A 27,359-nucleotide genomic window follows, 5' to 3' on the forward strand; every position below is an offset into this window, starting at 1 on the left:
TTATTTCAAACATCATGATTTATTCGTTTATGTTTGTTCTAGTGAAAATGTTCAGATATATATTACCATTAACTGTAGACAGAAGCAGCACTAATGTCCTCCAGGCTCTGCCCAAGAGAAAATCAGCTCCATGTGAAAAACACTAATAAAATACTCTTTAATTTTACCAGTGGCTGATAAAGAAATATGTAATATTACTTTTTCCACACTTTTTCTGTAAAACTGAAGCCACCCTTCTTGGTGCTTTGACACTTAAAATATCCTCTTAGATTCATAAAAAAATACTTTAAGCAATAAAAACAAGTTTATATTATGGGTAGCAACATGTAAATTAAAATCACAACTCTGCAGAGAAGATGGAAAATACAGAATTTGCATAGCAGATTAGAATACAACTGAGAAGGAACTGTGTTTTTGGTACAATATGGTTTTGTCACATAGCTTTTGATGCCATCTGTATGTACAGTTTGAAGTCCGTTTCAGTTCCTTTCTTGCCAGTCCATAAAGCAGAAATGGATTTAGAGTCGGTCACTATAATGCTCACAAAAGAAATGCCAAGCATCTCGTTTACTTCTCGTCACACTGCTCCTTTCAGGCGAGATGTGTCATATCAATGTTTGTGTAGGAGTCTCTTACAGGAAAACAAGTAGATACTGTTTCGAAAGTGCCATCTTGCTACATTGGATCAGCTGATTCCATGGTCTGTTCATAAAAAAATTAAACATGTCGAACATCCCGATAGCTTTCAGATACTGTAAGTTTTGGTCACATTCTCTCGTACACACACACACACACACACACACGGGGACCTGCACAGAGCAGGTCGGGGTAGAAGAGGTAAAAAAAGATGCACTCTAGAGGTTTAATCATTGTTCCACATTTCAGCAGCGGGTAAAGCTTTGAAATGAACAAGCACCATTTGGAAAAGGCCTCCGAAGTCCTCCAGTTTGGGAGAGAGAGTTACATTTTAGCAGTTTCCACTCAAAGAAAACTACATTCAGACTGGCAAAAGTCTCAGTGGCTGAAATTTTGGGTTTTGCTTTCTTGGCTTTCCGATATGTTTCAAGGCAAAACGCAGCCCTCGGGAGCAGCCTCACTGGAGGCGTCTCCATTCGAGGGGAGGCCCTTTCTCAACTCCCGTGTTTGTGACAAGTCCCAAGGGTGTGTTCACGAGTTCTCATCGCCTCTGGTGCGAGTAGACTGGGTACGCTAACGTGACATTCAAAGAGTCATTGTGCTGAACCAGGGACGTATGCTGGTAGTGCAAGACCAGTTCTTTCAGAGAGCTGTAAAGGTTGTAGGGCTCAGCAAAGCCATATCCTGTGGGTGTCTTGTTGATGACGCAGTGCTTGACCTCACCATCCACACTGTGAGAAGACAAAGAGATGGTTTTAGTCATCAGTGCCTTTTGCAATTTCCCATTTCAACATGCAACTGTTCTAGTAGTCAATGAATTGCACAGAATGTCAAGTGATGTCTATGTAAAAAAAAAAGAAAAAAAAGAACATGTGAACTGATGTTGCCCTACAAGCACAAAAAAGTGGTACGTACACAACACTACAGGCGTAACATCCAGCTTTGCTGCTGTCCCTGACCAGGAATGTTCCGTCTCTCTTGCCCCGCAGCAGGGCCTCTGCCTGGATGCGGTTAATGTTACCCAGCTTCCAGGAGCGTTCGTCATGGTGTGGCAAATCCTCATCGTCATCCACCATTGAGTATTGACTAGCACAGAAGTGGAGAGTTTGATTTAGCAAGCCGGGAAAACTTTTAAATGTCAAGTGGCAATAACATGATAGCAGAATACTCACTCGTCCTGGTTGTCGTTTTTGATTCCCAACCATTCGTTGAGTTTTTTCTGTCGGACCCCTTTCTGTGTCAACCACCTGTCCAGCAAAAAAAATAAAATAAACAAATGAAAAAAGAGAATTTTTTATTACATTGTACTCCATATAGTCATTCTTAATGCAAGATTGTATCCTGAGTGTTAAATTTGAAGTACAGAACTTATGTAGTACGAGTTACTTACATGAGGTACTGATCCCTGGTCTTTCTGAGCTGGATGAGGTCAGGCTTAATGCTGTTCATCCGCTTGTCGATCTCTCTGTAGTCTGCTGCTTGCTTCTTTAGATCTTCCTCAAGACGACGTTTGCTGTCCACAATTTCACTGATGCGCGATTTTAATTTCTCATAGTTGACCATTATCCTGCATTGAAACATTGCAGAGAAGCTGCATTACACGTCTGAAATGCTTGCCAAAAGACTACTTCGGAATTCTCAGCTTCAGGACTCACCGTTGGATTTCCTTCTCATTGCCTTCTCTCCTGAACTTCTCAATATATTCTTTGCTGTACCGTTCTTGCGTCTGGCACTGCTCTTCAAAGATCTTTATGGTCTCATTAAAAGCTTCAATAGCAGTCCTTTTCATTTGTATTTCCTAGTGAGCAGAACAAAGTATGTCAGAATGTGAGCTTTCCCTGAAGAGATTTTCTCAAGCTCTGGGTGAAATACTTGACTGAAACACATATAGTAAGCCATCTACTATAAACACATTTAAGGGAACACCTGTGATGTTCGAGTGTATTCCTCATAGAGTCGGTCGTACTCTTTGTTCTTTTCTTGGTACTGCTGGTGGTATTCGTGCAACTTCTTCCCAACAGCTTCAACATTGTCCTCCTTTACCACCTGATCCTGTAAATACAAAAAACATACATCCAATAAAATGTTCTTAAATGAAACTTGATGATCTAGACTATAGAGTGAAGTTCTTCAGGACACTCTTTATTCTAGTGAAATCAGAGGATAATTACCTGTTGGTGCTTGGACACAGGGTACAGTAGTTTCACATCTAGTTTGGGGTTGTACTGGGCGAGAGACTCGTGCCGATAGTGGTTGATCAACTCAACAACAGAGTTGAAAGTTAGGGGGTCTGAAAAGCCATATTTTCCATCACGGTGGAAGATTTTAATCAGCTTGTTGTTACCTCCTTTCCTGTATGGCCAACAAGTAGTAGTATTTAGATCAACCTTTTTAGATCAAGGCAAGCACCCGCAATACATATGGGTTTTTACAAAGGAGAACGTACCTCAATGTCAGTGTGTAATCCCCATGCATTTTAGTGGAGGCATCTCGGACCAAAAATGTACCATCAGCAGTGTCCCGAAGCTTTTCGTTGACCTCCTCCCTGCATCAGAAAGGGAGTCAAACTTTTACAAAAAGAAACATTAAAAAGAACAATTAAACAAAAATGCATGCTTATCTGACCAAAGGTATGATGAGTACTTGCCTGGAGATGTCCCCCCAGTACCATTCAGCATCTTGCAGAGCCATGTTGTTGTTCATACCGTTGTTAGTGACAGACATTGGTTTGGGTGGCTTGGGAGGTAGTGCTGTAAAGAGAAAAAGAGAAACTGGTTGAGACCAGAACTGCTGATGAACCAGCAGCACCCAAGGTCATTTACACAGACAACATGTGTAGGCATGCTCAAACTTGTGTGTCAATATTAAACAACAATATTACTAAAGGATGCTTTCATCTGATGAGGAGAAAGGAAAACCCCTAAAACATCTTTTGGTGTTTTTCTGTCAAGTTAACTATGAATGTTGTTTTCCCGTAAATGTGACAGTCATGTTTTAAAAGAATGCAACGGTTACTGCAGTTTTCTTCTTGCCTCCTCCCCTTTCAGCGTTTTCCATTTCATTAAATGCAGCTGTGCACATGCCTCTTGAGCACTCAGCAGGGAGTTGGATTCTTTACTCAGTGAGAATGTATTTCATTGAACCTTCCAAAAAATCTTTTCATCACCATTTCTGGATCTGGCCAGAATTATACCACATAAGCTGTTCCTGAGATGCACAATCAAACATATAAGTCACGGAGATACAAGACTGGGAAAGGAGCTTTTATTTGAATTTGATATCAGTTATTTGACCTTTACAACAAGTGTTTCAGAACAGAACTAGCCCCATCTCTAGAAGCAATGACATTTGACAGCATGCACAGACCCACTGATAGGCACATTCAGCCATTGCAAAATGCACATTCATGCAATAATCCTTAACCACTGAGAACATGTTGCTTTGCTGGATAGAGGCAGAGATTGCATCTGATTGGCTGCTGGGCCGAGTGACGGGAAGCAGCAGGGCCAGTGCAGTCTCCGTGGAGCACGGGGCAGAGCTGAAGCGGTGGGCTATTTTTATCTTCCAACCCCCACACCCCCTCATGCACACTCACTGTCTCTCCTTTGTTCACTTCAGTCACTATCATCGCTAAGCATTTTCTGCCTAGTGCAATCACACAACGATATTAAACTAGATACACCTACAAGAATCTATCTGACAAATCACCCAATGCTCTGCGGTACTTGCAGAAGATACATCCTCCATAAAAGACTCACAGTAATCTATGTAATGACTAATCCATGTTTCACCATAAGAACAAATATTACAACGGTTTTGAGATGAACGAATGCATCCAAGACAACATACAGTGCTGACGCCAATCAAATTGAGCCTTAAGAATGACATGTTTGTTATGTACCAACTTCAACAGTTACCTGGCACATCTATTTCTATGTAAAACAGCAGGTCTGATCCAGCTCCTGATCCAGTGTCAAGTCTCAGGCTCTCTAAATCTGCTATGCTTAATTGTTTGTTGCATATCTGGAAGGATTCACATACAGTTTTTGACAAACTTCCTCTGAATAGATACTATAAATCCAGGTTCTTCTTGCTCATTGCTTCCAGATCAATTTTCGAAAAGCCTTTGAGAGTGGGTTCAGTGAAAACCATTGCATCACTTACCCCAGCCAATGGTGCAGCGGGACTGAAGTCCTGAGAGCAGTAATGTCATTGCAACAGTGCTTGGTCCATTCAAATGTCAGCAATGAGAAATGTAGCAAAGAAAGATGTATCTGCTCCAAAGTATCTGATCCAGCAATGTCCTTTATCCATGTGGAACATAAGGGTTGTCTAAGCTGTTTCAATTCTGCCAAACTCAGGGAGGTAAAACACTGACACAGTTCACTGCAGCACAGCATCTTTCATATAAGGAAAGGAACTGAAGGCTCACACAGTCTTCCTCTGTCACCCCCTCCCTTCCTGTATCTATGATGCAGCTTTGCTAAGCCCCTCCTTTCTCTGAGCTGAAGCGATCAGTACTGCCCCTCTGCTGGTAGGCAGACAAAAGCAGAGCTCTGATCGCTGCTGCAGTGGCACGTAGGCAGTCCCTACGTCAAAGACAAGGCTGGAGTAGGAGGCAGGCAGGCACGGCTTGCAAATACTTCTTATAATCCCCAAATGCGACTCATGGAAAACTAGAAGGGGAGAGATCAGCTTTTTGAGCTTGAGAATGTACCTGAAATAGTCACAGTTCTAAGTAGGGTTAAAAACGGCTCCAGGAACGTGGGTTATTGTCATGCTCAGCACTCTAATGACAGGTCAGAGAGGCACTTCAGCTGGGGTGTTTAAAAGTCATGCAGTAGGTGAAGTGTAACTGACTGTTTCTGGATAAAGCAGCATATTAAAAAACCCTTAAAACTTTAGTTTACAAAGCAAACTGACTCTTTGCATTTTAAAGACATTTTATAACCTAACTTTTTTTTTTTTTTTTTTTTAGGTAATTTATACAACACGTTCACCTCACATGTTCAGACATGCCAGTGTCAGTCAAACAGGTTAACCCACTTTGCATAGCAATCACACAGAGGAGAAGCATGGATATTCAAGTCTGTGAAAGAGCTAAAACAGGATATCTGAGAAGAGCCACTACCATGCTCTCTAAAAAGCCGGGTAACTTTCCCAAAGCAATGACATAATTTTGTTTGTATAAAAGTAACCAATCTTTCGGAGACACCAAAATCACACACTTACATTGCAGGTTGTGCATGTTCAGCAGAAGTCAAGCAACCTTTTATTCAGCAAATCCGTCTGGTAAGCATTTCTTGTGATTCTTGGTAAATCAAAGAGACAGTCCTTTTGAAAGAAATATTCCCACTTGACAGGCGTCGGAGCCTTGTCACTGTACCAGTCTTAAGAAATTCAGCAAAAGCCAAGCTGATAACAAGAAGCTGAGTGCGACAGGTTGAAACCGTAGAGCCTGACGAACTAAAGCAGGTCTGAGGTAGGGGGGGAATGGGGGGGGGGGGATGACGCCTGCTCCAGGACAGCTAGGTTAATGATTGCTGAGGTCGCACTGCTGCTAACTAACTTTCTCTCTCTCTCTGCTCATTCGCTCCGTCTAGCTCCAAGGGTTCAGTCTCATGATTAACTCAGGTTCAAATATTTGCTGAGCTGTGCACCCTTATGTTTTGGGAGGGGAATGTTTCACAGGCAGGAGGGGGCCGGTGGGTGGAGTAAATTCCTCGGAAGTGAATGTTTGCAAGTGTGTGAGAATGCACGCAAGACAGAACAGCCATCGTTGCAGGGGAACAAGAGAGCTCTGTGGAGCAGACCGCACTTCATCCATCCCAATCCAAGTGTGCCTTTTGCCACCAGCCTAAAATAGACACCCAGTAACTAGGAACATGTGCACACATGCACCCTTACACTTAAATTAACACACACATCCACAGCTATCCACTGCCACATCTGCAGGAATCGTGTATGGGCAGGTTGGTAAGGCAACTAGTAGCAGTTAAAGGTGGCACTTGTGTGATCCGTGTTTGTTTAAAAGCTTGCACATAAGGTACAGGAAGAAATCGAGCTGCCCGAGCAGAAAGGAGGCAAGTGTGCTTTTGAGTCTTGGCTCGCCCAACCCAGCCTCCTGCAGGTGCAAATTACTGACAGCTGAGCTCGCTCCATGCCAGGGCAAGGTATAAATAGGCCCTAACAGGTAATAAAACATTTAAACAGTCACACAGCCAGACTTGGGGCCCCTTGCAGCCTGAGAGAGATAGACTGATAAAGACAGGGAGAGAGACTTTACTGCTGCTATAAAAGCCCAACTAGACAACTAGTCTGTGTTGAGGGCAGCATTCACACAGCAGAAGTGTCTCTATGGTCTGTCCTATCTCTAAATGAACCTGACCCACAAAAGCAAGGGAGTGGAACAGAATATACACATTGATGAAGTGAAGGGGCACAGCTACTTTATATAAGAATTAAGAACATCAATGCTGTTGTCTTTTTCCTGCATAAAATGAATCACAACTGGACATCTCCCTTTTTTACAACTCTTTTCTGCCCATTTCAGCAATATTTCGGAGTATATGGTACTGTTGTTGCTGCTCAAGAGTTTGCTAACGCTTCTTCAGCAAAGTGTGGATATACTTCACCCATATCACAACCAACAGCTGAAACGCAACATATACAACATATTTGTCTCTTCTCTACAGGTACTGTTTACCAACCAGGTGACAGCGCCAACTACTGGCCTGGCATACATAATACAGTGTTTTGGCAGTTTTCGCGAATATGTGTAAACGCAAATCATTTTGAAAACATTGTTGTGCATATGTGAAACTTTTTAAAAACACAAGGGAAAAACTTTCCAACTTTTGACTACATTGTTGTCGTGTAAATGTAGCCTCAGTTACTTATGTTCTTTCCACTGTTGCCTACCCTCCATCTACTCTAATACATTACAAATAAAGTGCATGTGAGACATTGAGCCATGGTTCTAAATGTTTGGACAACACTAGTTTGAATATATCTTGTCATCGCTATCCTATTCCCCCACCATTGTCTCTTGTCCTGTCAAAAACATTTCTATCAGTAAAAAGCAGAATGACTGCACTATTTGTAATGCCAAAGAGCAGTGTTTCTCAACCTTTTTGACTTCAACACTGCATTTGAATATTGTTTTAAAGTTTTACTTTTTTTTGTTAATATAACTAAATTCCAATAAATTAATTTAAAATAACTTATTGGTTGGGAACCATTGCTTTGAAATTTGTGGTTTGTACTCAACAGAAAAGGTTTTCTTCACCTGGAGCCGCCTGACTGTCACTCCATTCACTGGTCACCAGGACTTCAATTATCCGGATGTGTGCCTCTGGGCTGGGCTCACAGCTGGGAAGGGAAATGGAACATTACGTTTGTTTTGCTAGCTGGCAACAACGTGATATGCAAGCATATATGTGTGAGGGTGTACCTGGTGGGCTGTAGCCTGAAGAGTGCCGGGCTGAAGATCTCAGCGAGGGCACGAGCACTAAGCAGGTTGGCAGCTGAGGCCTGGCATACACGGGAGAAGTGGCGCAGCAAGCTCTGCAGTGTCAGCCAGTACTGCGGAGGAAGTGCAGAGGAGCTGGCCACCAGCCGCAGATGATGTGCGCATTCGTCTGTACCCTGCACTTCTGAAGAGATAGAAAGACAAAAGAGTGTTAAAAAAAGGCTATTACACCCACTTTAATACACTTAGTGTGTCGTCAGAACATGACCCTCGACATTTGTCTCAAGGGCTATGTATTTATAGTGAGCTAAACATAATAATCAGCGAGGACATATGAAAAAAAAAATGTACATGCAGTCATGTGGAAAATTGTGCTCAGTGCGCAGTGAGCAACTAACCGCACAAGATCTTAAGCGAGACAATGACAGAGTAAGGTACTCTGAGAGTTGATTGGTTGACAGCGCTGATGTTGCAGATAAGTTTTCAGGTTTGCTTTAGATCTATTAACCACAGATATCCTGTTTCCAGCCACGTGACTGTACACTACCCAAAAGAGAACTGAAAAAACAAAAAATAAATAAATATCACAGTGTTCTCTTTCAAACTAGATAAGTGCTAGTTTACACCGCTTAAAGTTTGTTCTGCACACGGGCAAAATGTTCAGTCACACAGCAAGGGCAGATAAAGTTAACATCCTCAAGCCAACCACCAATACAACACCTGGAATACTTTTCACTGTCGAATTATCTGGGGTTTGTAGACACTAAATCAGGTTAAGTGTTGGAACATGTGTACTCATAAAAGCACACGCTGTGATGATACAAACACACGATCTTCCTAGATGAGTCAGCAGTGATGCTTTCAGAAGTTCATGGGAGTGTGCAAAACTTCATTTTATGAGGACTCCTTGTTTTACATTATTGCAATTAAAGGAGGTTCACCATTTGGCTAACACACATCAGAACAATAGCACCACCCTGTGGCTCTAATAATGAATTGAGATCAATGAAAAATTTTCTAATTATTCCAAACATTCTTTGGTTTAGGGCCTTTGAGTTTAATTTGAAGGACCATCAGAGAGAGAGACGGAACTCAGAACACGAGCGCTGAAAGGAATTCCTTTATTTCAAATAAAATAACTGAAAGCCCTTATTCAAAAATGTGTATTAGCATAATCAACCCAATCAAAATTCTTTAAAAATACATATTTTAGCTAAAGAAGCTAATTTTAAGCTATTGTTATAGTGTGATTTCATTGGTGACTTGATAAGTTACCAAAATCTGATCTGTTAACATAGGAGCTGTACTTTCATAGCTAGAACATAGCATATGAATGTTACTATGCTCAGAGGTGTTAAGTAACGAAGTACAAATACTTTGTTACATTACTTAAGTAGAAATTTGGGGCATCTATACTTTACTTGAGTAATTATTTTTCAGCCGACTTTTTACTTCTACTCCTTACATTTTCACGCAAGTATCTGTACTTTCTACTCCTTACATTTTAAAAATAGCTTCGTTACTGTTATTTCATTTCGGCTTGTTTTAATTTTGTCATCATTAAAAAAAAAAAAAAAACCTATCCAGATAAATCGCGCCATCCGGATGAAGTGAATTGGATTGTGGTTGGATGAGAAGTATAAACGTATACCATTCCGACACCCTATTGGTTTGTACTTGATCCATCGCACCTGCACGTGACACAAATCACATCACACTCCTGCAAGGACATAGCCAGTGTTGGGTTCGTTTATCAAAAATATATATTTCTTAAAAGTAGGGTTGGGTATGGAACCGGTATCTGATCGCCTCAGTGTCAGTCCGCTTAAATGTCATATGAAACCGGCGTCAGACCCGTCTCCTCTCCGTCTTTCAGCGCGCTCTTCAACCCGCAGACCACGAGCGGAGCAGCGCATGCGCACTTAAACACAAACAGAGGACACAAGGTATGCGTTTATCGATAGATTGTTAGAACATCCATATCTGTGCAGTTCTTTGTCATAAATACAGTTTACAAAAGGTCACGAGGGACGGAGCAGTCGGTTTCTCATCTACTGTTAAGTTTTCGCTTGTCATCTAACCACAGCTGTTTCCTCCAGCGAAAATCTAGCCCTTAACACATATGATTGAACACATACTTTAATTACACTTATTTAAATATACTTAATCTAATCATACGTACTTTATACATATACTACTGTGCAAAAGTCTTAGGCACGTTAGTATGTTCACTTAAAAGAATGGTGTTTGGCCAGTTATTTATATATTTTGCAGTAGTGTGTCAGTATAAAATATCAGTTTACATTTCCAAACATTAATTTTGCTGTCGTCAGACTGCTTGTGCATTCAGAATCGCTCTAGATTATTATTAAAATTAATGGCAAACTGATATTTCCTTCTGACACACTACAGCAAAAGATATAAATAACTGGTTTAAATCCCTTTTTTGGGGTGAAAATACTAATGTGCCTAAGACTTTTGCACAGTACTGTACTTTACAAACGACATTGTTGCTACTTTATAAAGAATGAGCATACAGTAATTCACAGAACTGATTAAAGACAGTGACAGACAGCACTCATCTTAACTAAATATCAGAGTGAGTGACACAGATACAGTAGAAACATTATGTGTGGTTTTGTATTAAATAATGACCCAGATTGTGAAATACATTTATTAGCCTTAGATTAAGGGAAGCACAACTTGGGAAACGAGAGCATCCAAGGAGCGTGTGAAAGCTATGGATTTATTTTAAATATTTGTAATGTTCTTTAATGTTATCCATAGTTTTTTTTGTGGTTCCTTTTTTTTTTTAAGTATCAGTTCAGGCACCGTTTAGGCACCGGTACCGTTTTAAAAGTATCGAAAAGGCACTGGACCCTACTTAAAAGTTATTATTTCTCACTGGCTCATTTACCAAATGGGTGCTTTCTCTTCATCCTCCACAAATTAAGCTACTGTAGGTAGTTCTGTAGCGAGACGTCTTAATAAATTATAGTTTGCGATTGACGACACGATTGACAATGTTGTGATAAGTAGGCTATACCAACTTTGTAACTCCTTACCCCCCCAACACTGGTCATAGCAGACGTATGTAGTGAAAACAGGAAGCTATCAATCAAGAAGGTATCAGGATTATGAGTTATTTTTCATTTTTAGTTTTCGAATAAACACTTGGATTAATCATTCATTTTGACAGCACTATAATGTTTATTGTAAATAGACAACCATACAAGGGTAATTGTTACTAAGCCTGCACCAATGTTCTTGTCCATTGCCCTCGCAGATTCCTGCAGATAAGCTTGGATGTACATTTACATTCCATTAAAAGGTTATTGATGACATGCCTCTGAAGTTTGACTTTTTGAACCATAACAATACTTTTAGGCAACTAGTCATCATATCTCTAGTTCTTTAATGTATTTGCATTGTACTAAAGTGCGTTCATTTTCAATGGGCATATATGTGGCTGAAACATGTAGCCTAGTGCATCCCTAATTTTTCAACATGAACATTTTAAAATAACATTATAGTCATTATGACCTATGGCCTTTAAAAAAAATGTTTTTTTGAGGAGGTGGGGTAGTGCACAATAGGCCACTGTGGCGCGGCCTAAGCTTTCGTTCTTAATGGCATTTTTTTTTTCCTTACATTACTTTTACTTTTATACTTTAAGTAGTTTTTAAACCAGTACTTTTACACTTTTACTTGAGTAAAAACCTTGAGTTGATACTTCAACTTCTACAAAAGTCTTTTTAAACCCTAGTATCTATACTTCTACTCGAGTAATGAATGCCAATACTTTTGACACCACTGACTATGCTGACCGATGAATGAACTGATTTTAAAAGGACTCAATCCACAGCATTTCATAGCATCTTAAACATTCGTTTTGTGGAAGAATTGGCAACTCGTGCATCTGTAAATCCAATGATTCACATAGTTGTATTAATATGGATTATTATTATATCATAAAAACCCCCTGAGAATTGTAGGGCTGTTAATCTAACGCTGAAATGCTTTAATCCTATAGAAACCCACCTTGAGCGATGCGTATCATCTCGCTATAGACCAAAGAGGGGATGACAGGCTGAGGTAGATCTTGAAGATACCTTCTCAGACCATCACACAACATCTGAAGGTCCATCTGCTCAAGATCCACTGAGGCAGGGTCTAAATTCAAAGAACACAAACATAAGTAAGCATTAGATCTTTTCGATCTATCGATTTTCACCTTAACCAGCTTTAGCTACGATGTCCATTTGTAGTATGTTTAAAGAATGAGTGGTGCTCAATGTAACAATGCTAACTTGGTGGTTGCCAGTACGTGAATGTGGTATCTTAAAGTATTCAGAGTAGCTGTATATGGTTGCTAGGGTGTTCTGGGTCAAAATCCATTGCCAAGTCTGTGACAATCTTTCGGTGTTCGGCAAAAATGCAGAATAATATGTACCGAACAATGACTGTTTTGAAAGAAGTCTCTTCTGCTCAGCAAGGCTGCCTTTATTTGTACAGTAAAAATACGTACCTGATTCAAGTCTCAAAACTGGCCGAAAAATATTTTACTAACTTCTTAATTTTAAGTTAAATTGTGTTTTGCTGGTACAACCCGAATTCCGGAAAAGTTGGGACATTTTTTAAATTTTAATAAAATGAAAACTAAAGGAATTTCAAATCACATGAGCCAATATTTTATTCACAATAGAACATAGATAACGTAGCAAATGTTTAAACTGAGAAATTTTACACTTTTATCCACTTAATTAGCTCATTTAAAATTTAATGCCTGCTACAGGTCTCAAAAAAGTTGGCACGGGGGCAACAAATGGCTAAAAAAGCAAGCAGTTTTGAAAAGATTCAGCTGGGAGAACATCTAGTGATTAATTAAGTTAATTGATATCAGGTCTGTAACATGATTAGCTATAAAAGCTTTGTCTTAGAGGAGCAGAGTCTCTCAGAAGTAAAGATGGGCATGGGGCTCTCCAATCTGTGAAAGACTGCGTAAAAAAAATTGTGGAAAACTTTAAAAACAATGTTCCTCAACGTCAAATTGCAAAGGCTTTGCAAATCTCATCATCTACAGTGCATAACATCATCAAAAGATTCAGAGAAACTGGAGAAATCTCTGTGCGTAAGGGACAAGGCCGGAGACCTTTATTGGATGCCCGTGGTCTTCGGGCTCTCAGACGACACTGCATCACTCATCGGCATGATTGTGTCAATGACATTACTAAATGGGCCCAGGAATACTTTCAGAAACCACTGTCGGTAAACACGATCCGCCGTGCCATCAGCAGATGCCAACTAAAGCTCTATCATGCAAAAAGGAAGCCATATGTGAACATGGTCCAGAAGCGCCGTCGTGTCCTGTGGGCCAAGGCTCATTTAAAATGGACTATTTCAAAGTGGAATAGTGTTTTATGGTCAGACGAGTCCAAATTTGACGGACTCCACAATCACGGACGCCGTGTCCTCCGGGCTAAAGAGGAGGGAGACCTTCCAGCATGTTATCAGCGTTCAGTTCAAAAGCCAGCATCTCTGATGGTATGGGGGTGCATAAGTGCATACGGTATGGGCAGCTTGCATGTTTTGGAAGGCTCTGTGAATGCTGAAAGGTATATAAAGGTTTTAGAGCAACATATGCTTCCCTCCAAACAACGTCTATTTCAGGGAAGGCCTTGTTTATTTCAGCAGGACAATGCAAAACCACATACTGCAGCTATAACAACAGCATGGCTTTGTCGTAGAAGAGTCCGGGTGCTAACCTGGCCTGCCTGTAGTCCAGATCTTTCACCTATAGAGAACATTTGGCGCATCATTAAACGAAAAATACGTCAAAGACGACCACGAACTCTTCAGCAGCTGGAAATCTATATAAGGCAAGAATGGGACCAAATTCCAACAGCAAAACTCCAGCAACTCATAGCCTCAATGCCCAGACGTCTTCAAACTGTTTTGAAAAGAAAAGGAGATGCTACACCATGGTAAACATGCCCCGTCCCAACTATTTTGAGACCTGTAGCAGAAATCAAAATTGAAATGAGCTCATTTTGTGCATAAAATTGTAAACTTTCTCAGTTTAAACATTTGCTATGTTATCTATGTTCTATTGTGAATAAAATATTGGCTCATGTGATTTGAAAGTCTTTTAGTTTTCATTTTATTAAAATTTAAAAAACGTCCCAACTTTTCCGGAATTCAGGTTGTATAATGTCCGCTAGAACATTATAAAAATGTTCAGTGTTACGTAAATATTTTTAAATTGTTGTTTTATAATGGAGCAAAACAGTAAAAAACACATTTTGCCAATATAATTAATGCAATGGTGAGAAAAAAAGGCGGCAAAATAGGACTATATGGGGGAAAAATATTAAAAACCGTGTTCGGTATTCAACCTTCGGTCCAGCACTTCATTTTGTTCGGCTTCGGCCAAGATTTTTCATTTCGGTGCATCCCTAGTTTTTTCTGTATTCTTCATCCTTTACTATCAAAATGCTTGCTATGGAAAATGCTTGCTAAAAATACAGAAAATCGAACCAGGAGCATTTTTTTTAATGATGGATGAAAGTTTCGGAGGTAGTATAAACGTGACTGACACAACATGAGGTCCCGAATCTAGTGCTAAAGTATTTATGTTTAACATGTGCAAAGACCTTAAGTCTATGGAATTTTAGGTGTATTTTACAGTACGTGTGCATGTACTTAAAGTGTACTTACAGTGTATTTATCTAAGAAAGTTCTGCTAATACAAGGTAACTAAGGGGGGAAGGGTTAAGTTTAGGGGTAGGTTCAGGGTTAGTACATAGTTATTGTAATTACGATAATAAGTATGTACATGAGGAACAGGATTGTACATCTGACTGCTTCGACAACTGACAGAACATTTTCTCAAGAAACCACGTTTGTAGCACCAGTTGTGTGAGACATGTTGTACATTTTATTACATCAGGTTGAAGTTTTTTAAATTGGAGTGATAGTATCCAACTGTGCTGGTTAAGGCAGTGTTCCATGGCCAGCATGGACAGAAAGCTTTTGTTGCATCGCACCAGTTTAAGATGGCTAACATGAGCAACACCTAATGGAATACATCACTCACCACTATCAAAGCACTGTCTGATATCCAGCCCTCCTCCATCAGTGAAGTTTCTGTAGAGTGTAGGGTTGTCTAGACCTGTACAGAGTTTATATGAGAGTTAATACATGTAGAAAATGCAATAATTACAGTGTGCACATACAAAGAAATATGCATGATGGATTCTATTCACCTTTCCTCTCAATGGCCTCAAGGAACTTGAGTAGCATGGGTGGTGCTACCTCTGGAGGTGCGAACTGCTCCGCCAGGTCTTCCAGAGCGCTGGAGCCTAGAGTAGAGAAAGTTGAAAGCTCAAGTCAAAAAGCCACCAGGTACCTTTGAACAACTACTAGCTTTTCATTAAGCACCAAACTCCATTTCAAAGCCTCCAAGGAAAACAAGAATTTTACACCATGACCCACTCCACAGTCACGGCACGCTTAGATCAATAATGGTCCTCATGTATTTATGTAGTACAGCAAGAAGCACATTTGGATGGCACATCTAAGCATGGCCGGAGGGGGTTTAGGGCTGGCGCTTATGATTAAGTGTACAGTAAAGGTGGACGAGAAAGCTAAAGCAAACAGAATGCAGCCGCTGGTGTAGGGTTGCTGAGATCTACAAGTCCAGGTGCGGGCATGAAAGGGCTGCGGGACTAGCTGGAGTTTTATTTGGATTCGCTGCACAGCATTTTAAAAGGCTAGGATTTCTAAAAGACTTGACTGTTACCAGCATCCGAGGCCATAGATTTAAACAGCAGATTATGAATGGATTCCCTTTACAGAGCCTTTTTTATAGATGTATCAAGAGTATCTTTGCTGTTTCTTAAAAGGAATGACTCAAATTAAAAGTTTGGAGGCTGCCTAAATAAAACAAAAAAAAGTAAAAACACACAAAGAAATGGGGGTTTAAGCCATTAGACATAATAGTCTTGTTCAGTCCCAAGGCTCTGGGCTTTTTTTTGCTAGCCTGGGAGATAAGCAAGGAAAGTTGTAGATATCAGACTGATTCTCTTGAACTTCACTTTGAAAGACAAAAGCCATCTGGAGTCCATTACTGCCAAGGCAACATCGAGCATAAGGAGAGTTATTCATTTTCTGTGAAACGGCTTCAAATTTCAAAATAAATAAAATAAATGTCATAATTCATACCCCATTTCAGGGTAGAACTGTATATTCCAAGAGTCTTGTTTTATTTACATGTGTTGGATGGGCATTTCCGGCAGAGACGTGAGACTGAAAGGGGAGGGGGGATTGAGTTGCTTCTAAGTAACTCATGGTGACCTGATAGCACTGGCCTTCTACATGGCTAGATTGAATGACATTCAAGATTGATGCCAGTAAAATGGTCCAAATGTTTTGGTTCAAGGTTCCACTATGTCCTCGAGACACCTTCTTGAAGTAACTAAAGAGGAACTAGACTTTAGTTCTTAGGTTTTGACCATGTAAAACACATTGCAATGGGTTGTTGCTCACAGGGTCTTGAAAAAATTGAATTTTTTGGCTATTTATTGTTCATTGAAAACTAAGTCTGACCACTTTCCAAAACAAGATACGTGACGTGCTACATGCCAAATATAAGCAAGCTTCACTAAGAACTGGGCAGCCCAGCAAGATGCACTGCGCCGTGAACTCACGCAAGATCATACTCACGCCAAGCTCGTCAACCCACTGCGAGTAGCAATAGTGGGAACGTAGTGAGTGAGTGTTCCAGTGAACAATGCTTTAGAAAGATCCAGATGAAAACATCTTCTGTTTTCAACTACCAGGCTTAATTTATCCAAGCTGTGCAGCTGAGATCACACAATCGACCAGGCAATGGAAACAATTAAAGATGCATTCACTCGGTTACAAGTAAAGGGTAAACATTAGCAACATTTGTGAGTGAAAAACAGCTTAAAATGCCTTTAGTTCTCTGCAAGCAAATTAAACAAACAGAAAACAGGCAGAAAGCAGCCCAGCTCAGATTCAGACAGCCAATCAAAGTGGGCTGCAGATTCTGGTTGCTGTAGCAACTCATGGAAGAGGGAGTCAGTGTGAAAGTCTGAACATGCATAGTGTCTGAATGTGTGGTGGTCCTGTTATTTCTATGACATGGGATGCAAGGAAAAGGAGTCCAGATTAAAGAAGGGAAAGCAGCTTCCTGGGTTTGTAGAACAAACTCAGCACATCTGAACCACAGACTAAGATCAGAGAAAGTACACATGGTTCTAAAGACATTTTTTTTTCAGTAAAAGACAATGGATCATTGAATTCATTGATGTCATCGTTCAGTTCAAATAGCATTTGTGCAATCAAGTCAACAATATTGCAAGAAGTTCAAGGTGCCCAACTAAGTGGACAGTGGCAAAGAACTAAGGGGGCAGTTCTCCTTTGGCCAAACAAAATTTGCTGCTTATTAACAGTTTGTAAGGTAGTTGTTAAGTTTAGGTATTGGGTAGGATTAGGGATGTATATGTGCTTTTTAAGTACTAATAAACAGCCAACATGTTAATAATAGGCATGCTGATGAGCAACTGGTCAATAGTGAGAATTGGTCCCTATACTGAAGTGATAATGAAAATTCATTACAATTATATAAAAAGGAATATTTTGTGTTGCCTATTGCAGTGCTTCTCAAAGCCCGGACTCTCATATTTCAAGAGAACTGATTATATTTCTTACTTTGATAAAGTCATGTTAAACTTGTAAATCATTCATTAAGTTTTTTTTTTTTTTAATGTCTTCTTGGAGATGGTCCAAAATAAAAGAGAAGGTGAGATATTTAAAGTTTTCCTGCGTGACACTGTTGTCATGACATTCAGTGAGTGTTTAATGTAATTGTGCGACACTTCACTTCATAATAAAATTTTCATCAATCAATTAGATTATGGCCATTTGTCTTATAGCAGTGTCCAAGTGTTATGTGTGGCAACTTGTTACTACATCAAAACTGACTACAAATAGATTTTCCAAAAGGCTTATAATTCATTTAATAAACGGAGCACTGTACGTTTCAAAATTAAAATGCAGCGTGGGTGTGATGAAAAAAACTTCTTATCTTTGAAAAGAACCGACAGTCTTCAGAAAAGGTCAATGTCATTTTAATTTAGTCTTTCCTGTAATGCTTGATGAAGTAGCTTATTTGTTTGCATCCGTTACCTGGGAAACCGCTATATCTCCCACTCCAACAGTGCTTCCTTTTGGCAGAGAATTAATTTGAATTTGCAAGTCTGTGGGAAACACTGGTGTGACAGTCAGCAAGCAAACAAAAAGCTTCATAACTTTTTTGAGAATTTGCTTCAGTTTTGACCCATGTATTATTACTATGAATTAGGCTACTACTACTACTACTACTACTACTACTACTGTTGTCAAAAGACCCGGTACTTCGGTACCAAGTCGGTACTAAAAAAATTTAAATGTGACGGTACCAGGTTTCTTTAAGTACTGGTAGTACCGAGGTCCCGTTCAAACCCGTTTCAGCGCTATAATTTCCGCGAAGCAGAAAACGAGGACGGAATCTCAAAATCCAGTCATGAAAATGAAACTTACATTTTAATATGGACAGTCATGGAATTTGTTAGCATAAATGAATCGAATCAAATCTCCATATGGACCAGTATCTGTAATTGTTAAGCCGCAAAAGTTGTTTGAAATATGAATCAGTGTTCTGCGCTTCTCTGTGTGAATTAATGAATGGCAGAGACGTGCGGGTTTGTTTACTACATAGACTGAAGCGCATGACGCTTGCATTAATTTCAGCATCTGAGCTTCAGAGTTCTCTCTCCATCAAGCGATCTGAACTTTTCAGTTCATCTCAATGGACGCACAGCGCACCTGTATTTGACGCTCTGTAAACTCTTTGTGAAGGCGCAAAACTCACCGTCGCTTTACTGATAGCGCTGTTTCTCACACATGCAAAGAGAGAGAGAGCTAGAGTCTTACCACGCTGAATCGACACGCTATATGTAAACTATTCTTTGTTGTCTTCTCCTGTCAAAATAATGGAGTTCATTTAGAATTATTCATATTCATTTTCGAACAAGCAGAAGACATACCGGTTTCTCCGGTAGTGGGCGGAGTTAATGCGAAATGGCAATTTCATTGACTGGCGCTAATCTAGTACCGTCACTGTTTTGATTTCAGCAAATCAGTTTGACCGAACGCAGACAACGTGATTAATATTCATGAACCCAGCAGCTCATCAATTCATAGTGCATTGTATATACATTAGTATGATAGTAGAATTAGTAGTAGTATTATCTTTTAATAATAATTAATATGATCTATTACTATTTTTTTTACAGAAACCCTCAATGACCAAAAATATCTTAAGCATCACCACCAGTCTTAAGTTCAGTTAAAATGACAAATATGCATTCATTAGGCCTAAAGGTTAATTTTTACATAAAGGCATTGTGCTAGAAATATTACTATTATTTAGTAAAATGTATGTGATACTGCTACTACTGTTGAAAAAATTTATAAAACTTTATTTTTTAAATAAATAAATCACAATATTTCTTCCATGTTTTAATTTTAATAGCAAATCCCCTTTATTTACCAAAAATAAAATGTGTTTAAATTTCATAAATTAAAAGACAAATTAAATTTGGGTGAAACTTGTTTACTGTTTTTCATAATTATATAACTTGTAGAAAAACTTTAAACACAATTGTAAATAAGTATAAAGAATGGCATTGGTTTTATTTTTAGTGCTAAAAAGTTATTTTTTTTTTAATTGGCATATTTTTGTGTTTTGCTTTGGTACTGAAATTGGTACCGAGAACCGTGGATTTTCACTGGTATCGGTACCGAATACTGAACTTTTGGTACTGTGACAACACTAACTACTACTACTACTAATCATTGACTTGATTGCAAATAAATGCACAGACACCATTTAAACTGAACAGAGATGACATCACTGAATTCAATGATGAACTGCCTTTAACTGTCCTTTTGCATTATTGACACACTGTTTTGCTAATGAATGTTGTTCAGTTGCTTTGATGTAATGTATTTTGTTTAAAGCGCTATATAAATAAAGATGACTTGACTTGACTACTACTACTACTACTACTACTATCTTGTAACCTGCAATAAACATTTACTCAAGCAAATCGTCGATACATATCGGCAAAAAAACAAACAAACAAAAAAAAAAACTGCATCATACATTGGCCATCCGTTGCCCTGATTTCTTAATATTGGCATCGGCCAGAGAAAAACCCATATCAGTCGACCTCTGTTGTGAACACTTAAATTAATTTTACCACTTTTACACTTGTTATTAAATGTGAAAAAGTGTTTATTGGTTATGTATGTTTATTAAAAACAAGTTTTGTAATAATCAATTGTTCCGGTCCGGAGTTTTGATATTTATGAAAATTCAGATTTGAACCTTTGAATGTAGATTTTGAGAACCCCTGTCCTATCAGTTAAGAGTTTAACAGCTAAAACCAACAGAAGAAAGGGGTTTTCAAACAACCCACTTGTCAACAGAAAGACTTGAGACAAAAAGGCACTTGTGAGCAATGTGAGATATTACAGTGATTAATCAGTCAATGTAAAAGCAAAGGGACAGTGTCTCTCTTAGGACAGTGTGTGAAAACGCCTCTGATAGCACACACATCAAAAGCTCACAGGGGAGAGAACTTTGAAACAAATCGCAATTAGGTCACAAGACACAAGATATACATTTTTCCTTAAAGATGCTTGAACATTGTAAACTAGATTTTTGCTGAAACAAAAAGGCTGTTAAACACCCATTAGAAACCTGTACGGAAAAAAGGGTCCGGACTTCTAGGAAAATCGTCCTTTTTTAAACAAACAATCCAAAGGAACTGAATTAGTAAAATTAACTTGAAGTTGGACTTCGACTCTACTACATGGGCTTGGAAAAAGGCTCTACATCTGCTCTGTTCTCTCCCACCACTGGTGTTTAGTTTCTATTATATACAAACACTTCCATGTCTCTTCACATAACCAACATCCACGCCAACGATAAATGGGGGATGGGGTAGCACCAAAACTCAGTTATCCTTTTTGCATATTTCAGTTCAGCTTTTTTGCTGCTGCTCTTGCTCCTCCTCTTGCAACATGTTTCTAATCCGCCAAGCAGACATGCTTGTCATTCAGTAAGAAGATTTTCCAATTCAGACCCGTGTCTCTGGAGGCGATCATTAATGAAGACCACATGTACACACTCTCACGCACATCCCAATAAACAGCAGCTTTCACCACGGTACCACATCCATTGCAACAACCCTCTACTGAAGTCCAGTCCTTTCAGTATGACAAGTTCCTTTTCCAGGTTTTGCATGTTACTGCTTATACCTTATACAATTTCAATACACTTTTGACCTAGAGGCTCCAACAGATATGATCTCTTGTGACTGTTATGCAATGTAGCACTTAATTCTTCAGAAGGAGCCATAGAGAATTTTTCTTGCTTTATCTGGCATCAGAGAACAAGTCGATTTAAAACAGTGGATGTGTAATGGCCATTCCATACCCTGTCAAACGCAGTCAACTGGAACAGCACAGATTTCTTTTTGCAAGAACACTTTTCAGCCGCCTACTGCACCAGCACTTAGAGACAATTGTACTGATTCGTCATGATGCTAAATGTGGTGACTGGGCACAAGCAGTTTCCAGCTAAGCCACAGGAACGTGCACCATTACGCCCACAGCCACAAACCAGTCCTGCCCCGGTTACAACCACCATGATCTAATGAGTGCCATTACTCTGCATAGGAACAATGCCTTTAGCAGGGAAATAAACTTGAAGAAATAGCAGGATGCACCTCACAAAGTTATTTGAGAAAATGTCCTGTGCAGCATTCTAGACAAAGTTGTTGACTTTGAAGGTGATGTTTAAATTTGTATTTTTTTTTTTAAATACATTGTCACTTTATACTTATTTTACTATAATGCTAAATATAGTAATATATATTCAATAAAGAATAATATGTATAATAATAGTCTATCCATCCATCCATCGGTGTTTTAGGGTACCTAAAAATATATTTAAAATGATCTAAAATAGATCAATAAATGTACTAACTTTTTAGGTACCTTGCCATATGTACTGGTTTACTGCTTGGTTAGAGGAAAGTGCACATACTTTACAAAACCCAGCAACAATTCTCCCTCAAAGAGCTGCTCCATGCAGCTCAATCAAGAACTGAAGAGGCCCCAAAAAGGAGAGCAGCACATTATCTCAAACACCAGCAATGCCTTCGTCCAACCAGCTCACAATTTCAGTTAACTGTCACAGCTCTCCCTGGCAGTTTTCACATGTACTTTCTCACAGGAAGGTTTTTTTTTTGTCAATTAATTTGTGATCTGCTTTCTTTAAATAAATGTTCAGGAACTGCACAACCACTACAAGAGGCCTGTCAATAAGATTGAGATATAATTAAAAGAACAAGTAATAAGGAGATAACATCGGAGCACAGCATCACCTTTGACAACTCACATGCTAAAAGACTGCCATATCTTATGAAGCACAGGAATCTAGGCCTTGCATTTAAAAAGTTTGATCACATCTATTTTAATTAGCCATTTAAACAGAATACTGAAGTCCTGGCCTTAATGAACATTTTATTTCTAAAGCAAGCTGTACATAATTTCTAAAAAAAAAATGTTATTGCATTAACTTGACATTCTTAAACATAACACTGATGGGACACTCAAACATTCAGAAGGAAACATTAAATAAGCTCAATTAATTAAATTTAAAAATGTTTTAAACAGCTTTAAGCACAGCAAGCTAACTAAAAGCACTGCTAAAATGAAAATATCAAATCACAAATCAGTTTTTGGATGACTAGTCCACTTTTGTAAACACTACAACTATAATTTATTTAGCCATTTCCTCGTATTTATTATTGAACTATATATTGGCCATTGAAGAAAAAAAAAATCTTTCCACTATATAAGTTGTATGAAACAGAAGTTGTAATAGCCTACCCTATTGTGAGAAACATATCCAAGTGAAACAGCTTCTTGAATGAGAAAAAAAGTAGGGCAGATTTAATTTGGTCCTTCAAGAATTGATTTGATCATTTGATTGTTGTTGTTTGCTATTTCTGCGATCGAATGTGAGTGATGGATTGTCCCACTTTTGCACCATATGTTATCAGAGAAAAGGGAGGGGAAGTAATTTGAAATTTATTACAAGGGCATATGAATTTCTTAAAATAATGATGTGCATGGATGAATAATTTATAATAATCACTGCAATATTACATTAAAAAAATGGTCAAATGCTCATGCCATATGTTTACCAGCTCAGCCTCACAATTCTCAATGCAATAAAACAGAACAGTTGCAGATAAAGAGGAACTCTAATTTTCATTGAATAGAAGAAGTTTAAGCCATAAAAGATCTAATTCCCTGGTCAAAGTCACGCAAAGAAAAAAATAAAATAATAATAATTATATATCATAAGTCTGACTTGGAACCCAAATGAAGGAAAAATTGAGCCATAGATTTTGTGGAACCTGAATGCAGTCGAAAGCTTTAGCAAGAATGGGTTAAGAAATAGAACAAGATTTGTGCAAAAAGCTGGGCTGGGCAAATACGGATCCTCTCACTCCAGAGGCCCACAGAAAGGAGAATGTTAGTGTTAAAAAACAGCCTGGGAGCCGGTATGGACTGGAATTCCACATCTGCTGTTCTCTGAAGTGAGCCCCTGCGGCTCAGAGAGAGAGAGAAAGCTAGAGGCCCCAAGCTGAACACTCCCCTTAAACCCAGTCGTCAGGTTGGACCACAGAAGAAGAATCAAAAAATTCAAAGAGGAAGATGGAGAAATAAGAGAGCTAGGGCGGACAGAGAACGAAAAAAAGTCTGGAAGAGCATTCAGTGGCAGTTAATAAATCTGAAACACAGCGAGGCAATAAGAAGGGAAACCAGTGTGCCATAACACAATACAATGTAATACACAATACATTCACAGTGATCTTAGTAGTAATGACTTTTAACTGCACGGTACACAGTATTGGGGCGGGGGGGTTATGGTAAAAAAATAAATAAAAAAATAAACCATTACCATACCATTATGGTAACACTAAAATAATGAAACTTAGATGTAGGCTGTCACGCAAAAAAAAATTCTGGGAATGTCATTTTACGGGTTTCAAAATTTTAGTTGAATTACTGAAATAAATAAACTTTTCCTATGAACTAATTTGAGATGCACCATGACATTCTAATTTACTGAGATACACCTGTATATATTTTTAGGGACTAATGTATGTTTAGGGACTGACTTGTACAGCTTTCGGAACCGAAAAGAACATTTTCATTTCTAGGATTTAGGATGCAATAGTTCCTATCACACATTAAATCACAGTCTAGTCTATAATGCTGTGAGTCTTTGTTAAATATTCCCGTTAGTACCATTTTTATGTTGTGGATAACACAATTTATATGACACTATTTTCTTAGTTTTAAAGAAAAAGGGGAACACATTTCTAAATGAGCTCAGTTGGCTCTGGAGTTTCACAAGAAATAACATTTGTCACAATAAGAAATACTTCAAGCATCAATATTGAAAATCATTTTCTGGCATTTCACTTCACTCTACACTGATTCTTTATGCAACAGTAATGCAAATAAACTTACTAAGGGAAATTCAGGAAAAACAAGTATAAGTTAGTCATTTTAAATGAGGAAGAAAAACCAGACATTTTCTAGTAAGACTAAAATCATCTACCTAAAAGTGTACCGTGTAAAACAGCCTCAGGTTTCAGTCCTTTAAATTGTCACAGCCAAGTCAAAGGTGCTTAGGCTTTAGAGTTGGAATTATATGTGGCTTTAGTGGTGGTGTGGGGGGGCTTCAGGGTTTGAGTCCTGTTTCTCCTGTGTGAGAAGCATAATGCCAAGAGCTCTGGCCATCATCCAGATCTGCTTCTGGTTCACATTCCACAAAACCCTGTTCTCTATATCTCTCCCCTCCGAATGGTCATTCAGAATAGAAAGAGGCCATAGTGACACCTTATCCCCAGTCATGCTGCTTAAGCAATCGTGACCTCCAGGAAAAGTAGAAGTTTTTGTGTGGTTTTATGCATCAAACCACATAGGACAAGGAAGTAGCAAACAAGTTTGCCACTGCTTTTCAACAGCAATGATTCTGAGTGGCATATCTCACTTATAATCTATGTTTCATAACGTGAAAAACATCTAACTTAGTTGTCACCATGGCCACTGAGGCAAACAAGGAAAAAAAATTCATAAGAATACTGGCTGTATATGGGAAACTGGGTTAAATTTAACACACTTTAAAATGTAAATACTTTCTCTACCATTAATATCACCAAATGGAAGAGTAAAGATACTGACTGTTGACAAACATTCCCACACAAACTAAACTCAAACAAACTAAATGGAAACTTGTCAAATGGATTTGGGTCCACAAACGTTCAAGAATGAAAGCACTTAGAAATTGTATTGTATCATGTACAATAAATATAAAGATGAAACCTTTTTAGACTAGAAAAGAAATGTAACAGTTGGCATATGAAGACAGCGTAGACCAAAACAACAGATTAAGAGATCTGGGGGCCGTTTCACAAAGGAGGTTAAGTGAAAACTCTGAGTATGTTAAATGAAATGAGGGAAAAAGTAGAAAAAGAAAAATGCACTTAAAATATTATTATTAATATTATTATTTTACATATATTTTTTTGCCCATGAGATACCATAAAATGATTAAATATTAGTACACTAATCTAACGTTTTGCCAGTTCACCTGTGAAATTATAACACTGAGAAGAATTACATTTGTATCGAGTCTGACTTATGCAGACGGCTTTTTGTAGTTGTGGTATACGCGCTTAACTCAGAGTCAGTCAATTTAGAGTTGATTAAATCATCTGAGAGTTTCCCATCTCAGGTTAAGTCAACTCAGAGTTCAAGTATAAACTCAGAGTTGGTTGAACCTCCTTGGTGAAACGGCCCCTGGGAGATATGTTGAAGGAGCCATAGGGGGCTCTAAATGCTCATACTGTGGCTGTGTGAAAGATGCAGCCACGCCAGACAATTACAAACTACTGTGTGCAGGCCTTCATCCAGATCTCGGCTTCCAGCCATGTTTGCAATTACGAATCAAAGCCCAGTGCAAACCTAAAACAGCCTTAAATATTCAGGGGACATTTGTGTGCTGCAGCTATAAATCCAATCTCTTGATGAAATAGTGGTGTAAAATCTGGTCACTAGTTACGAAAATGGAAAAAGTGGCGAGTGAGTATTTTGAGAGAGGCACGTGGGTTTGGCATCAACATGAATGAATCTAGTTAAGAGGAAAGAGAATTATGCACGCTGAGATCCAACGAAACCAAGCTAAAATGGTTGATGACAATTTTTATACTGTATATAAAGGAAGACCTGCTTTGTGACCACTGGTTAAGGTCAACTCTGGTGACCAAATATTATCTAAAAGTTAACTATAGACAGCTTCTGTGGAATTAAGCAACTATCTAAACAGCAGCTCAAAATGGTAGACATGTAGAGGGTTTGAGAAATAAATATTTTTAATTCTCAAGCTCATTTGGACCATAGTGCACCAAGCTGGGGTCCTTATGTAGCCAACGTAGGATTAGGCTGAGTTAGCAACATTTCCTGAGGACTCAATGTGGTTAAAAAAAATGTGCTGAACCACCCCCCACCAAAAGCTCACTTACTTTGCTCAGAGTCTGAGTCTGGCCTTGCAGGCCCTGGGGCCACTGGTAGAGGCCTAGGGGGTCTTGGTTTGGGAGTTGGTGGAGAAATCTTTTTCTTCCCGATGAACTCCACGTACGTACCAGGAAAGTCCCCCTTTTCCTGAGTGGTTTCATTAAAGCCAGGCAGCCATCCGATTTCATCTGGTCTCTCCTCCATCCCCTCAGTGTAACCAACTGAGAGTAGTGCACCTTTATTGACTGTAAGAATGTCCCCTAAATGCAGGTCAATATCCTCCTCCCTCTCTTTCTTATAGTCATACAGTGCTCTGTACTGATATCCTTCTGCACTCATTTTGATGGTGTCGTCTCAAACTTTTGGTGTCACAAAAATTATAGGTTCTTTGAACCAATATTTGGATGTGAGGCAAGAGTAAAAAAAAAAAAAAAAAAAAAAAAAAAAAAAAAAAAAAAAAAAGTTTTTTTTTCTTTTTCCTTCCTAAGACTTTAAGCCTTTATTAACACCATCCACA

At 38.8% G+C, this 27,359-nt stretch overlaps 1 protein-coding gene across 8 annotated transcripts; it reads right to left on the reverse strand.

Moving 5' to 3' along the window:
- LOC132140803 (phosphatidylinositol 3-kinase regulatory subunit alpha-like) lies at positions 1-27,239 on the reverse strand. Of its 8 annotated transcripts, none has more exons than XM_059549789.1 (15): positions 26,851-27,239; positions 15,373-15,468; positions 15,204-15,278; positions 12,149-12,280; positions 8,090-8,291; positions 7,925-8,007; positions 3,284-3,386; positions 3,083-3,181; positions 2,808-2,988; positions 2,563-2,688; positions 2,292-2,434; positions 2,027-2,203; positions 1,809-1,883; positions 1,552-1,722; positions 1-1,367 (listed from the first exon to the last, which is right to left on the reverse strand). In XM_059549789.1, the coding sequence occupies exons 1-15, from the start codon at positions 27,179-27,181 to the stop codon at positions 1,178-1,180; spliced, it is 2,184 nt and encodes a 727-aa protein (XP_059405772.1). In that variant the 5' UTR covers positions 27,182-27,239; the 3' UTR covers positions 1-1,177. The 8 variants fall into 8 exon arrangements, with proteins under 8 accessions (XP_059405772.1, XP_059405771.1, XP_059405774.1 ...); XM_059549788.1 differs by having other exon boundaries at positions 3,083-3,177; positions 3,280-3,386; XM_059549791.1 differs by lacking the exons at positions 7,925-8,007; positions 8,090-8,291; positions 12,149-12,280; ... (1 more) ...; positions 15,373-15,468; positions 26,851-27,239 and adding an exon at positions 5,869-6,138.
- Positions 27,240-27,359: the final 120 nt, after the last annotated feature.

The sequence above is a fragment of the Carassius carassius genome, chromosome 5, assembly GCF_963082965.1.
Source record: "Carassius carassius chromosome 5, fCarCar2.1, whole genome shotgun sequence".
In the NCBI taxonomy this organism is placed as follows: domain Eukaryota; kingdom Metazoa; phylum Chordata; class Actinopteri; order Cypriniformes; family Cyprinidae; genus Carassius; species Carassius carassius.

Coding starts and splice junctions, on each gene's coding strand:
- LOC132140803 (XM_059549789.1), bottom strand. CDS start 27,181: ATGAGTGCAGAAGGATATCAGTACAGAGCACTGTATGACTATAAGAAA. Junction 8,008..8,089: donor TTCAGGCTACAGCCCACCAG/GTACACCCTCAC, acceptor TTCCCTTCCCAG/CTGTGAGCCCAGCCCAGAGG. Junction 1,884..2,026: donor ACCAGGGATCAGTACCTCAT/GTAAGTAACTCG, acceptor TTTGCTGGACAG/GTGGTTGACACAGAAAGGGG.